Source organism: Neodiprion lecontei, chromosome 6 (genome assembly GCF_021901455.1).
Source record: "Neodiprion lecontei isolate iyNeoLeco1 chromosome 6, iyNeoLeco1.1, whole genome shotgun sequence".
NCBI lineage: Eukaryota > Metazoa > Arthropoda > Insecta > Hymenoptera > Diprionidae > Neodiprion > Neodiprion lecontei.
In genome coordinates this window covers 17,907,176-17,923,103 of record NC_060265.1, presented here as the reverse complement: position 1 = coordinate 17,923,103, position 15,928 = coordinate 17,907,176, and the positions used below count along the sequence as shown (strand labels likewise).

General features: G+C 40.1%; 1 protein-coding gene across 4 annotated transcripts in view; it reads right to left on the bottom strand.

The window, feature by feature from the left end:
• LOC107216781 (disheveled-associated activator of morphogenesis 1) overlaps positions 1–15,928 on the bottom strand; it is a 62,608-nt gene that overhangs the window by 1,592 nt on the left and 45,088 nt on the right. For all 4 annotated transcript variants that reach the window (XM_046743942.1, XM_046743943.1, XM_046743941.1 and 1 more), the window contains exons 3-10: positions 4,439–4,747; positions 4,149–4,373; positions 3,462–4,059; positions 3,106–3,380; positions 2,005–2,810; positions 853–1,289; positions 564–691; positions 226–396 (exon numbers count right to left, since the gene is read on the bottom strand). In XM_046743942.1, the coding sequence (XP_046599898.1) occupies positions 226–396; positions 564–691; positions 853–1,289; positions 2,005–2,810; positions 3,106–3,380; positions 3,462–4,059; positions 4,149–4,373; positions 4,439–4,747 (2,949 nt within the window). The remainder of the gene's footprint in view (positions 1–225; positions 397–563; positions 692–852; positions 1,290–2,004; positions 2,811–3,105; positions 3,381–3,461; positions 4,060–4,148; positions 4,374–4,438; positions 4,748–15,928) is intronic.

Below are 15,928 nucleotides of genomic sequence, written 5' to 3'. Positions count from 1 at the left end.
AAAGTGACGAGATCTCGTGACTTGAATCAGATCACACGATGAATTTTAATCCCTGAGAAACTCAAGTGGCTTGGTTAAAAAACGGCAACGTCTTTTAACGTGCACACCAATCACAGATATTTTATTTTCAATTAAACGAAGAGTATTGCGGATAGCTTCTATTTTGAATCGAATTACAGATTTTAGAAGTTGAATTAAAAAGTGAAAAAATTCTATTCCGCATACCTCTTGCTCCTGCTTTGCTCTGCGCTCTTCTTCTTCGACCTTCCTCCTCATATTTTCCACGTCTTGTCTTGCCTCAGCTAAAGCTTGGAGGAAATTTTCGAAAATACCAAAAAATTCGTCAGGCTGTACGCCAGCCGAATCTTCGCCAAACAATCGCACTGCTCTATCAAACTGTAAAGCCGAATAATTTTATCACCATTGAAGGTATTCAAATATGTCAATATTTTGTGCATTCAACGTTATTTGTAATCTGAGTCATAAATAAAATCAATGACAAGCCATAAGAACAAGGTGAAAATAAATTAAAAACTGATTTGAAAGAACGTAAAAATAATCACCCTAGTTTTCATATCTTGGAACAGATCTTCAGCTTCCGCTAGTCTGCACGTAGCTTGTGCCTGAAATTCCCTCATTGCTGGAAGGAACATGTCACCTTGGAGTACTTGGGATTGTCCCCTGTGGAATTCTGAAAAGCAAAAGACATTCACGTCTACAAGAAACTGGTAAAACACTACTCTAAACTATGCGTGAAATCATGTAAATTTTTAGATTACTGTAACATTTTCCGAACGCAATTAATAATGCAAGAAGCGTGAGTGAGTACTGTTCCCAAGGTTTCAAGCCTACCGATTTCCCGTTGCACGTCAGACAATCCGTTTTTCAAATTCGCAACCTCTTTTTGCAGGTCAGCCATGCTAACTCTGGCGGCGGTTCTGACGTGCGGCATGTCTTCCTCGATATCAAGAACCTCTCTGAACCTCGACTCCAGCATTTGGACCAGGTAGTGAAGAAGCGTGGTGCCCTTTGCGCACGACGATTTAGTATCCACCAATCGATTGAGAGACGCCAATCTAAACCCGGCCGCATTGCCACGGGCGTTACCTCGATTCACGTAATTTCCGAGAGCCAAAACTAACTCCAAAAGTTTCCTCAATCTCCTTGAACGCGCCACTTGACGGCTTGCTTCCAGAACCGATCGCATTCGCGGCGTCAGCTCGGCGATACTGGCAGCAAATTTTTTCTTGTAGTGCAAAGACCTTAACCTCTGCTCGTAATGAGGTACTCTGGAATAAGTGTCAAAAGGAAGAATTAAGTACGTTTTATGATGAACTTGCATGCTTAATGTTACTGCTGATCCTCTTAAAATTAGAGTGGAACTGTTGGGATTAAAAATGACCGATTAAACATGGTGGAGAAAACTACAAAATACTGGTAAGAAGAGGTCACCGACTATTAAATATTTTTGACATACAATGGGATCGAAATAAAGAGACCCATGTCTCGGTGATTCACTGAATGGGCATTTTTTAACGGGGAAAAAATGTTGAAAATTTGTTTTAGATACCCTTTGAAAAATGGTCTAATTTGCTACGAATCTTACTAAAACGTGCTGGTACATTTTTTTCAACTAACAATGGACTCATAGGCTATGAAATTTTTGTTTCATACTTGATCTTGTTCAAATTTAAAATTGCAGTTAAATATAAACGAGTATTCAGGATTTACTTTCCCCTGACAAGTGTCCATTCAGTAAAATGCCATGTCATGGGTCTTTTAATTGTGGCTCAAGATTGGGTACATTTTTTTTTTTGAATGAAATCGGCTCATCTTTGCGCGCTATATCCCTTTGTGAGAGTTCTTTGGATAGCTGATTTTAGATCATGCAATAAGTATGACCATGTAATTCATGAATTCCACTCTTATTTATGTGCCTGCGGATGAGCTATTTTACTTAAAAAGGGACACACGAAGTGTGAAATGCAACACGCCGCGACTCACTTGGATATTTGATACAAGAAGCAATCCGCCCTGCTTTGGAGGTCCTTCTGATGAAGGTCGAGTAACGCTGACTCTTCGGAGGATGGTATGTACTTGAGGAGTTGTTCAACCATGTCTATGTGAAGTATATTCTGTTGATCCATGGACAAAATGGCCCTGGTGATGTCGTTGTCGGACATTTTGAGCTTGGACAGAAGAATGGTGCAGTTTTGGGCCCTCCTCGAGTCGATGACAGACATGGTCTTCTTGTTTTTACCCAAGTTCCGGAGGTCCTCTATTGAGCCTTCAGTCGGTACGCCATTCTTCTGATAGGCGCAAAATATCTTGTCGATGGACTCGAGGTCCATTACGTTGTAGAGCTTCGTGTCGTCCAATTCGGACCAAATCGTGCCCTGAAGCTTCTGCTCGGGTATTTTTGACCAGTTGAAAGACTTGAGCGGATTTCCGGGCTGCGGCACATTTTTGACAATCTCAACTTTCATGGGCGGTGGAGCAGCCGGCATCAAAGAGGGGGGAGGTGGCGGGGCCAGTGGAGGTGGCGGTGGGGGTGGCGGCATTGGTTTGGCCTCGACCTCCGCGACCTCGTCCTCGACGATCTTTATCGTAGCCTTGGCATCATCCGGAAGACTCCCCGAAGCAACGAGCTGTTCCAGTCGCTTTCTCTCCGACTTTTCATTGTTTATCTGCCGCGAAAGGGTCTCCATGTTGTCCTGGAGCTCGGATATTCGTTGTTTCGTCTCTATGTGCAACGAAGTCTCCTTCTCAAGCCGTTCCTTTATCCTCGATAGACTGGCCTCCATGTCTTCCTGCGAAAGTTGTGATTACGGGACATCAAAATTGACAATTCCTCAAGTAACACAAATTCAATTTTTGACTTATTTCAGCAGAAAATGAAGTCAACTAAACAGAAACTCATGAAAAGATCGCGTTTGAAGCCTTTAGTAGACAACATATCAACCAGACATTCACGAATGTCTGCCAGGTTGTCAATTCGAGAAGTCGACTGCACATTGACTTAATATCATTAAAAAATAGTGTGCCACCTAGGTCTTGACTTCGACCAGTTTTTTCAGTTTGTTTTTTTTAATATGGTATACTCACTTTTTCCTGCGTCCTAAGGTCCAGTTCCTGTTCCTTCTTGGCCAGCCGGGATGACATGTCCGAGTTTTCTTTTTCCAGTTCTTCGGCCTTCTTCTTGGCCGCTACAAGCTCTTCCTCCTTCGCAAGAAGATGGACAATTTCCTTAACGTTTATCTCGATTGGAGCAACGTCTGGATTTTTTGTCGGTGGAGTTCCGGTACCTTCCGATTGAAGGACGATCTGCTGAACGATCCGGTCAAAGAGGAGCCAGTGTTGAGGGTGCGAGCCATAGTCAACTGTTAGAAATAATTAGGGAAGGGTTAATCACGCCGACGGAAACATTTCCAGAAGCGCTGACTAGAGAATTTCATACATACGAGGCAGCAGAAGACAATGCTCCAACAGACTCAAAAGATGAGGATACGCTGCAGTATGACTGAGCTTTCTTCTCAACAAATCGAACATAGCTGTAGCGCTCTTCGTGTCGACGTGTTCCTTCTCGAATTTCCGGGCCAATTCCTTCTCATCTTCATTTCTGACCATCTCGAAGAAGTCCAAGTGCCTGTCCAGCGTCTCGTTCTCATATTTTCTCAGCTTCTCGATGATGGGTTGAATACCGAGCATCAGCAGTTCGTACCTCAAGTGAAGTCTGAACTCAAGGGTGACTTGTCCGGGGCCGTAATTCAGCACCGCGTTTATAAACGACATTATCGCCGTCTTCAGAGACAGGTTATCCTTGTATATACCGAAATTCTTGTCCAGATCGTTCACTATACTCTGAAACCTTGTTCTCTCAGAGTGATATTGCTGGAAGTGTAACATCGCTTCGAGGACCTTCCGGTGACCGCCGGGTACGAGGCAAACAGCACCGAGTATTTCCAAAACCGATATTTTCGTCTTAATATTTTCCGTAGCGAGGGACTGTGATATCGTATTTATGGCTGTTGGATGAGCCAGGACGTGAGCTCTGCCGTTCTGTAAGAGGGCAAGGATTTCCAGAATAAAGGCTCGTCAAGTCCAGTGATCGGTCACTCATTTTCTCTGTTAATGCAAGATGTACCTACCGAATTGTTCATAAGAGCTTTCAAGCAGCCAATAACACTCGTGTGGAGGTTGCTGTTCGTCGCGTCCGTGTCCATTGTCCCTAAAACCTGAAGAAGCGCGGTAAGACCATCGAGCTCTATGAACCTCAAAACGAAGCTATGCGGCTGGGTCCGAAGGGCCGTCTTCAGGGCTTCGACCTGCCGCATTTGGTTTGAAACTTCCTCGCCTTCTTCGGGAAACGGGGTCTGTTAAAGGCAGAAATTTGGGATTAGGATCATCCTGGGCGGCGGTGAAGAGTCGGAGAACTTACACTAGCGATCGTTTTGACCCTGTTGATGTAGTCCTCGGGATCACCACTCAAGTCTGTTGTTCTCAGTCCGCCATTGTCCAGGGTGCCATTACCCTTCCGGGAGCAGTAAATCTGCCATTTTTTATTAGCCGGTAGAGCCAAGACCGCTTGTCTGTTCGTTTGTGTAAGATCCAACTCCTCCACCAGCTCTAGGAACATTTTATTCAGCTCCTCCTCCGCGGGCATTGGCAGCGTCGGGGTCATCGCTTGCAACGTTAACGTACCCGTGTGCTCCACTACGCAATAGGTTATCTCCGGCGGTTCGTCATCCTGAGAACAGGTGCAATAAACTTGGAAGAAACTGCGTTAGGTGCAAAACGCAAAATTTTATCGAGTACAGTTTGTACAGGGTACACAGTTCAATATCATTGTCGATAATAGGGTTAACCATTACTCAGTTGACTTGATTAATAAAACAATATACTTGGAGAGTCTGCACGAAAAAACGCGGCGATTGTATCTGTGCCACGATCTGTTAAACTTCAGTGGCAACTGTCTTTTCAAAAATGAATGAAGAACTCGATTTGAACCCGTTTTCCGATTACCACTCCATACTCAAGGTATTGCGACATGCCAAGGAGATAATATTTCATCAGCGAATCGCCGCAGCAACAGCTAGTCGCGTCTTCGTTCCAACTTTCATTATTATCACGAATAGTTTAACCTCGATTAGTTAGCATCGATGTTGGACCAAAACTACAAGTTGATGCTCACACTGAGATTCCTCGATGATAAATTTGTGAAGAATGAACAAAACCTAGGTACTTGTTCCACGGTACGAAATGGTGAAGTTGTTGATTAAATATTGCACCGATATAATCGCTGATTAATCAAACTCGTATTGATCAAGCTTGATCGATCGAAACTTCACGCTCAACACGGGTACAGTGACCAAGAATAGGCACACAGAGATGTTTCTAAGCCGTATCTAACTCCAAGGTCATGAACCGGCAAGCTCTTCACTGAATTCCAGAATCGGTAGGCTGTTACTTGCAGTAACAGTCTCCCATAGTAAAGAAGATGCCGCCGCAGATGATCTCGGCAGTCGGATATAGGCAATGCGCGGGAATAAGGCAATAACCACTACAAAGGTCAGGCGACCGGCTCGCATGCTGCTGCAAGATTCCTAAGGTTCTTTCACACGTGACTAGGAAAGTCCCCCGTCCACATGCACGAGCTGCCTTCATGTACACGTGCACGTTTATATCCATCATTCATCGCTCCACTGATCACCGGACTCCGCAGGTCTGCGAAGATGGACCGCGACGGAAGAAGCCTCGAGCAGAAATTCTACAACGAAGATTACCTGCAACGTCGGCAACATTTCTATACCTGCACTTCACGACGTTACCTCCAATGAAATACTATTCTTCCAATCGCAGGTGTATTGTATGGGATATTCCGTATCGTGGTGGTGCTTCTGACGGTAGGACCCACCGTCTTCGAAGTTTTCTTTCCAATTATCTACAACATCTAGTGTAAAATGTTTCCCGGCAAACTAGAGGTGACAACTTTTTCCGTTTTCCTAGCAATATCAATTAGAAATTATCAAATTCGACGTAAAGGTCATCTTGAAATTTGATTATTCGAAATTTTGATTTACACCTATCTAAATCGTCAAAGCAATTTACACAGATCAGATGGTAGAACAATTTGACAATCTTTTCGAAACACTATATAATATCATTCCAACTGAAAGAAAGAAATAAAGATAGTAATTTTTGGTAGATGAAAAACGAGTTCACATGGAATCCCCCATATATGGGCTATTCCGCGTCAACCGGATCAGTCATCTCTCAGATATTTTTTTAATTTGGCATGTGGATTGTGTAAGGGGAGTTAGATTTTTGTGCCAAAGCGCGAATCTCATAATGCAAAATTCGATTTTTTATTAACAATAACAAATTAGACTCCCATTTTTTTCAAAAATTCATAACTTCGGCAACAAATTAGATACAATTTTTTTTTTTTTTCAAATTACGCGGAAAGCTCCATAGAATTTAAAAAAAAATACGAAATGGTAAAAAAAAGTTGTTATCAATTGTTTATTTAACAATTAATTTTTCAAAGATTTTTAAAACAGTGACCGACACGATCAAAAAATTTTTTTTAAATTCTGACATGTTCCTTGAACTGTACTACAACCTGTGAATTAATTCCAGAGGGGTGTTTTTCTTCGTTTTCGAGTAAAAAATCATTAAAGGTGTCGATGCGCATGAAATTGCGGCGCGTCGAGTCTCTACGTAATGGCGGGCGGCCGGTTGCCGTCCACCGCTACCCCGCGGCGGCGTCGCGGCGTTATTTTAGAGTCATTTTCACGATGTAGGACATGATTGAAAAATCTGAAAAAAATACTGTACCTTCACAAGGCCTGCTCAAAGCGATAAGTGAAGTTTCAAGAATGTGTTTTTCACCGTTTTTTTATTACAGAGATTCGAAATTTGTTATGACGCATTATGATTCAAACATGAATTACGAACACAGGTCAAGTGTTGTTCCAGGATATGGAATACCTGCACCTGTGCATGCGTCACCTAAATCCTTCACTATCCAGGTAGTCCAGGTAGGGTCACCACCTCGATTCCGCGAAGGGGTCATTTGGCTAAAGTCAGGTACATTGAATTGCACCTGCATTATGTTAGCCCCATTGGTGGAATTCAAGCAATTAGAAGAGTCGTTGGGTGGGTGAAGCACTATATTCCAGGATATGGAATACGTCCACCTGTGCATGCGTCACCTAAATCCTTCATTATCCAGGTAGTCCGGGTCACCACCTCGATTCCGCGAAGGGGTCATTTGGCTAAAGTCAGGTACATTGAAATGCACCTTCATTATGTTAGCCCCATTGGTGGAATTCAACCAATCAGAAGAGTTGTTGGGTGGGTGAAGCACTATTCTGAACGAGTATAAATTTCGAGCATTTCAAAATGCATAACATTCAATCGAATACCAGTGTAGCGATCAGTGCAATACATCGTCTCATTCTTCACACAAGTAATTCATTTCTGAAAGCAATGTCTACAACAGATGTGAAACGGTGCTGTAATCCTTTCCAAAGAGTTGGCCATAATTGGGTGCGAAATTTGGTAAAGCCAGTGACACCAGCATTACGGAAAAAGTTTCCGGACCTAGGAGAATATGTGTGCATGGATTGTCGAATAAAATTGTACAAATGCAACACAATTACTCCATCTGATAAAAACGAGGTAAGTGATATGAATCATAATTATGCGAGTGGTGACGATCTTGTTTCACCTTCACCAATTAGTGAACAGAGCAGTGTGGAAATGTTTCTTGAGAATGATATCGGGCAAGAATTGTTGTGTGATGTGAAAGAATTGTTTATCAACGCGAAGTGTGTCGCGGACAAAATTAAATATCTCACAATGACTCCTCGTAGTTGGTCCATCAGAGAATTGGAGTTACAATTTGATTGTTCATATAGAATGGCTCGTAAAGCTAAAATATTGCAAAGTGAGCGTGGATTTGGATCCTCCCCAGATCCAAGACCATCTCGCACTCTTTGTGATGATGTTGTCTCTCATGTAGTGGAATTTTACTGTTCTGATGAAATAAGTCGGATCATGCCTGGTCAGAAAGATTTTGTCACTCTTCGCGATGTGGATGGTTCAAAACATCAAGTCCAAAAACGACTTGTTTTGTGTGATCTGAAGGAAGCTTACGCCGCGTTCAAGCAACAGCATCCGAATGATAAAATTGGATTTACAAAATTCGCGGAACTCCGCCCAAAGCAGTGTATTTTAGCTGGACCAACAGGAACACATACAGTTTGTGTTTGCAAAATTCACCAGAATGTGAAACTTATGTTGGTGGCGGTTAGCTCAATTTGTCAGACATTCAAAAGAACGTACCACGATTTGATAAAACAGATATCGTGTGACTCTCCAAATCCTTTGTGCTATCTCGGTGATTGTAGTAGTTGTCCAAGTTTTGATATGGTTACACACGAAATGGAAAGTTTATTCGACGATAATTTCGTAGAAAGTATTAGCTACAAACGGTGGACTCATACGGATCGATCTGTTTTAGAAACGATCACGCAAGAAACGGAAACGTTCCTCGAGACGCTAAAGGAACAGACGATAGCCCTCAAGAAACATGATTTCATTGCTAAACAGCAAAGTGCATATTTGAAAGACAGAAAACATCGTCTACAACCAGGGGAGTTCTTAGTTTTGGGTGACTTTGCTGAAAACTATGCATTTGTTGTTCAAGATGAAATTCAAAGCTTCCACTGGAATAACAATCAAGCTACCATCCATCCTTTTGTTGTGTATTATGTTGAAAATGAGGACTTAAAGCATAAAAGCTTCGTTATCATATCAGAAAATCTACAACATAATACAGTCGCGGTCCATCTGTTTCAGAAGAAACTAATCGGTAAGCTTTTTGAGTTCTTCGGTAGTGAAGTTATCAAGAAAATGATTTATTTTACTGACGGTGCTAGTGCACAATATAAAAATAAAAGCAACTTCATTAATTTGACTCATCATTTTGACGACTTCAATGTCGAGGCTGAATGGCATTTCTTTGCAACGTCACATGGAAAAAGTCCATGTGATGGCATTGGTGGAACTGTGAAAAGATTTGCTGCACGTGCAAGCCTACAGCGGCCCAATGAAAATCTTATTTTGACTCCAAGGCAATTATTCGAATGGAGTGTGAGTGCATTAAAAAATATCGCATTTGACTTCTGCAGCAACAGCGAACACGAAGAACATGAAAAATTATTGAAGCCGCGATTGAACCAAGCAATAACGGTTGAAGGCACTCGACGATTCCATTCATTTTTACCTCTATCTATAAAAACTGTAGAATGTAGGGTTTACTCTTCCTCTGATGAGTCATTTACCCGTAAATCTATGCGCTAAGATAGCCATGTAAGTTATGACGAAAACCTTTGCTCACATTTCTAAGTTTAATGCCCAGTTTGATCAAAGATTAATAGATTGTATCCATAGAATAAGCGATTTATTTGTATGAAATATATAATTGTAAGTGCGTTCATTTCGCAGCTTCCACATATCTTCGGGGGTGATTATAAGTACTAAAATAAGTAGCAAGTTATGTAATTTTTATCATTTATGTGCACTCTCATGGTGCGTAACTGTTATTTTGAATCTCTGTAATAAAAAAACGGTGAAAAACACATTCTTGAAACTTCACTTATCGCTTTGAGCAGGCCTTGTGAAGGTACAGTATTTTTTTCAGATTTTTCAATCATGTCCTACATCGTGAAAATGACTCTAAAATAACGCCGCGACGCCGCCGCGGGGTAGCGGTGGACGGCAACCGGCCGCCCGCCATTACGTAGAGACTCGACGCGCCGCAATTTCATGCGCATCGACACCTTTAATGATTTTTTACTCGAAAACGAAGAAAAACACCCCTCTGGAATTAATTCACAGGTTGTAGTACAGTTCAAGGAACATGTCAGAATTTAAAAAAAATTTTTTGATCGTGTCGGTCACTGTTTTAAAAATCTTTGAAAAATTAATTGTTAAATAAACAATTGATAACAACTTTTTTTTACCATTTCGTATTTTTTTTTAAATTCTATGGAGCTTTCCGCGTAATTTGAAAAAAAAAAAAAAATTGTATCTAATTTGTTGCCGAAGTTATGAATTTTTGAAAAAAATGGGAGTCTAATTTGTTATTGTTAATAAAAAATCGAATTTTGCATTATGAGATTCGCGCTTTGGCACAAAAATCTAACTCCCCTTACACAATCCACATGCCAAATTAAAAAAATATCTGAGAGATGACTGATCCGGTTGACGCGGAATAGCCCATATGCATATACAAACACTGTTTCTGATCACCGAGGTGGTTACACGTGAGTGCGAGCAAATGCCTAGCCTGCAATTTGCGAGAGTCTGGTAGCTGATATCGGAACGTGGCAGTGGAGGCTGCCCGAACGCTGCTGAAAGCTTTTAAATATCAATAGTGTATGCAGTCAGGTTATCGAGAGGTATAGGCACCTGCCAATATCCATTGTAAGAGAACGTGTGAATGTTGCGTTTTATAAAAAGAAGAAGTGAAAAGATTGGAAATAAAAATAAAAAACCTCCTTCACCGCGGAGACTGCAGATATTGTATAATCTGTAGACGCCGCGCTTTTAGCTTAAGAGAATCAGAACCGGGCGTGAGCTGAAAGAAATAAGGAGTGTATGGAAGTACATTGTGGGCTAGTTGCCAATTTTTAAGGAAAAAAAAGAATATCGCTTCTGTTCGATACCCTCATCATCGTTTCGAAAAAACTTGTATTAAATAATCTACAAGATTCTAACAAATCTTATGAAAAGTCTTCAGCCGGACTCTGTAGATTTCATCATTCGGAAGAGTTCCTCAAATTTTGCGACGATCCATCAAATTTCACGTAGTCCCCTCAGATTTTTTTTAGTGCCATTGTCAATTACTGGGATTCACAGTATTTGACAATAACGTCATGCATGCAGGAATCGCGACAAAGCTAATCAGCTAAATTTTTGTGCAGATGGTATTACCATCATGACGTTGACTGACAGCAAAATTGCTAAAATTTCGCAAATTGTCCATTTTCAGCTTTTATCCCCGAATCTGCATAGTTCAATAGCAGCACACAATTGTCTATGCATTTCTGAATTGGTTTCTCCGATTGTTGCGATAAAAATTCCGACATTCCCGCCTACAGCGAACACCTTGTACATAATTTGCTCGTGTCGTTACTATTTTCACGAAACCTTCGTTATAGATTAGCATGTGGCTCGTGCTGAAATGCATGCTGTGGTCTCGTTCGCGGTCGGAGAGTCAAGGACCCCGGACTAACGCATAATAGGCAGGTGGAATCTCGGACGAAGTTACAAACGGCAAACTCGACGCGTCCGTGACATTGCAAGGCCCCACGATGCGCGGCTGCGGAATGAATATTGCATCGCCAAATATCTGAACTGAATTATTTATCATCCGAACGATTTTTCAGGAAAGACAAGTACGGACACACCAGACATTTCACCAGCGTATAACACGTAATAAATCGTTTAGTTATTCTTGACACTTTCCATGGGAAAGAATCATGCACGTAATACCGACGGGTGGCATACTTAAATTACGAGACATGAATCCGCACAACGTTTATAAGCATTAATCGTTTCTGGTAAATATCATGGGAAGGGTGTATCAAAGGAACTCGTCAGTAAATCGATCTTTGAGTTTTTGAATAAGAAAACGAATGGTGTAGACCAAATCCAATTTTGTTGAAGTTTGGTTAGTGAAAAATTCAACAAACTACCAAAATGTGCTAAAAAGCGGCAAGAACGTCATTTTTCAAAGAAAATCTTATATATTTTTTTTTTTGTAAAAAACCAACTTCCAAATTTCTAATGCGATTCTGAGAAGGATTCATCAGACTATTAGGAAAAAATTACTGTTCAAATGTCCCGTTGAAAAAACATATTTATTTCGCGATATAAATATTAGAAAAATACGGAATACGGAAATACGAAAAAAATCAGTAAAAATGTAACAAACAAAAAGTATCGGTAAGGAGTTTTTGTATGTATTCAAGTTCTTTCGTTTAAAGAATAGTATATATATCGTTATTAATAATAAATTGAGGAAGGAATCGTATAACTCATTCGACTGCAGTAGCGCAAAGGCAACAATGCACCGTTCGGTGTTTCTCGCAGACGACTAAGACATTTCTTAGATACATTTTCCGCGTAAAAAGATAAACTAGCGCACATTTTTTACAAAGCATTCGAGTTCACAGAGAAAATAGCTTTGGTATGTGAAGTATATAGCTTTAGATAGTCTGTCTGACTACAGATACTTGAATTATGTAATAGCAAGTTAAATATTTTGATTCGAATAAAAAAGTCAAATTCACTCAACCCAGCCGATAATGTCAATTTTTAGCTTCAAAGCGCAGTTTGGAAGAAGGCTGAGGTAGTTTAAACTACCCCGTACATGCGTTCTAGGGTTAATTTCGGAGAAAACACAGAACACGGAAAAAATATAAGCTTACAAATTTCATCGAATGTCAAGATCAAATATATCCAAGCGATACTTATTTCATTGTTTATACACACGAGGAAAAAAAAAACAAAAGATTTCAATCAATTCATTTTGCATTCTTTGGCATATTTCAAAATATTGTATGATTATTTTAATAGGCTGAAGTCCAATTAGTTTGAGTGCTTGGAAATCACCCCATGTTTCGTCCCTACAGTTTTGTGACAAAACTTTCCGTATAATATTGCTTCATCGGAAATAGACTTGAAAGAAAAATGATGAGCCGATTCAACCTTTTTTGTTTCAACTCCGCTGCGGTTGAAATTTTGATTTAGTATTTCAAAAAGTACGAGGAAGAAAAAAGTCAAAGCGTTCGATGTAAAGCTAGTAAGGTTTTCTCAAACTTACAGTATGGATATCGTTTACCAGAAAAATATTCGCGTATGATCGTTTTTATTCCAGATCAAAACGGGAATGTAAATCTCTTATACAATAACTAACCGGTAGTCTACTGGTAGTCGAAGGTACATGTAATACGTAAAATGTAATATTCGCAAGTATAGTCAATTCGTGTATCCACTCCATTCACTTTCATTTCTGATACGATTATTAAGGAGACATATCACGATGTGTGGTAACGATTCTCAGGAAAATGTAGGTTTTGTACAATACCCAGCGTGCATTTTAGTACGGAGGTTATACAATCACAGTTTCTGATCTCGGTATGGTAACGGATACTAACATTACAGTTTTCCACACGGTCCAAACATAGAATATCATGTGGGAAAAATCCTTAGACGCGTACGTTACAGTAAAGAATGCAGGAAATTCCGTCTAGTGTTCCTCTTTTTCAGCTGAATTTTCATGACCGTTGTGGCACAGCACGTGTACGGTACAGCGAACTGATTGCATACCATTAGTTCGCAATATATCGCAAATTAGTTCGTTGTGAATAGCAATAACCGAAGGGATTATCGCCAATAGATTTCACAGCAACTGGGTTGAATATTTCATCAGTTTAGTGCTATTTGGAGTTGCAAAAATACGCGAAGAGTTTTTTCGTAACAAACTTCTCATGGTTTCTGGCAATTTCCGGATATACCGTTCCTTTAACGATATTTATTAGGAAAAAATTTTGTGAAAGCTAATATTTCTGTAATCGATAATATTATAAAACGGGTAGGCTAGTAATTAAAAATCTTAACTAACTAGTTTCTAGGTTATAATATTAGATAATAAGATTGATATTCGATTTTCAGCGATTTAGATGTTCATTTCGAAATCTCCCACAAGCGGCTTTATAGCCGATATCTGATGCAACAATTGTGTTGGAAAGTCATTTGCGATTAGACCACTCCTTGGTAATGCCAACTTGTAAGAAATGGCTGCTTGTACGATAAAGTCTCTAGAAAATAGACCCCGGTACACCAACCATCACGGGATCTGTCGCCCCTGGAATAGACAACCGAAATAGCACGTTTTTAGGTTGGCGATAGCTTGGGTAATGTAGGGATCCGCTAACTCGAGTGCGTGCAAAATGCGAGGCTACGGCGCGAATGAGCCTTATAGTCAGCAGATCCCTACATTACCGAAGCTAACGCCAACCTAAATTGAACGTGTCACTCCGGTTGCCCATTCTAGGGGCAACAGACACCACTGACGGTGGGTGTAACATATACATGTTATCAATGTATTTTATTCACGTACCTCAAGAACACAATGTAAATATATGCATACTTTTCATACATTTATTTCAGAAAGTCGGTAAAAAAATTTCAGTCCGATACAAGAAAACTCACGCAGTCTATTGAATATTTGAACGACGCTTAGACAATGTTTCCCTGATGCTAATCTCATTCGAAAAGCATTGAATATCGGCATTTTACGCGATCTTATGATGTGTGAGGTTGCAAAGTGATCTTCAAATGCCGCAAATTTACTACAAAAATTTTTTAAAACATTGCATCTTGTGGAAAAATAGATAATCTGTACGAGTATGTAATACTCGTTTTATTTACAAAAAGAAACTGAAAAGAACAATAAAGTAATCATTTTGTAATTTCATGATCGGATCGGTTTCATTTTAGGTTATATTTCCAATTGTCATTGAATACGTATAAATGATGATAGCGAATGTTTCAGACTGATTCCATTACCCTTACAATCTCGGAGGACATGTCGTGCAATCCGATGTTTCATAAAATGTCGACTGAATACTATGAGAGTGTTTACTAATCGTGAATTGATCACTTTTATCGTTTGGACGCGTATCCGCCATGCTTTGACTTGTTTCGAAGAACCAATCAAACCGCAGCGCCGATAGTCTGGACTCTATTTTTCATATAAAAAAAAAATTCCCTATAGAAATTCTAGTTACATGCGCCGGCGCGTCGCGCATAACCAGCAACGTGCGAATTTGGTTTCGGAATTCCTCCGCATGCGATTTTGCAGTGCGACGCTCAAACTCCGTTTAAATATCTCCGTCACGAGTGAACGAAGGCGGACCTTCGTCAAATTTTAAGGACCGATTCGATTACGTGACTGCATACGGGAGAGGCGAACGAACGGACGACGATGTGAAAGCACGAGCTCATCACCGCGAGGCGAATTGGTGTGAAGGGATTAGCGCGTAGAACGCGACTCGCGTCGTGTATAATCCAGGCGTGAATTTACCCGGTTTTCTCTGTTTGCACACGTATTATTGCGGTGTTTTGTTTGCGTCTAGCAAACAAATTCAGCGATAGATAATCGGCACGTTCATTATAAGTGTACACAACGGTCGAAAAAGTAATTCGAGTTATGGCGGTTTTCCTTTACTCAAATTTTTGAGCTACGGAATTTGAACTCGAAATCTTCTGTTAAATCCACACGCGTGCATTCTGGTTAACGTTAATAAATGAGGTTGAAAATTTTTGAAGAGATTAACTCCGAGTTGACGGAAATGAAATTCATGTTCGATTGATTTAGAATGGAAGTTGAACTCTGCCGTGATGTATGGAGAAAATTTGAATGATGAAGCTTGATATTCACAGAATGGATATTTTGACATTTTTTATTTTTGTATCAATATTTGCTCATTCTTGTTCACATTACGACGGATAATGTCTAACTATATTTTCATTTTGAATAAAGACTGTTTTACTTTGTTGCGTTGATTTATAGTGAATTGTAGATTCAGCGTAATTCCATTTTTTTGGCACCACTGTGTATAACAATTTAAGCAGTGAAACTCGTATTGATTTATTACAATTATTTAGTAGAAATAAGGAGCAATAAATTTCTGTGAGTTGGTCAAATTTTTAGTTTCAGATCAAACACAGAATCAGAGCATCACATTTATGGGCTGTTGAAGCAGTATTTTCTTCCGAAAATACCAAAAAATTAACCGAGCTGCACGTCAATTGTTAAACCTAATAGCTAATAAGAAAGACAAAATAC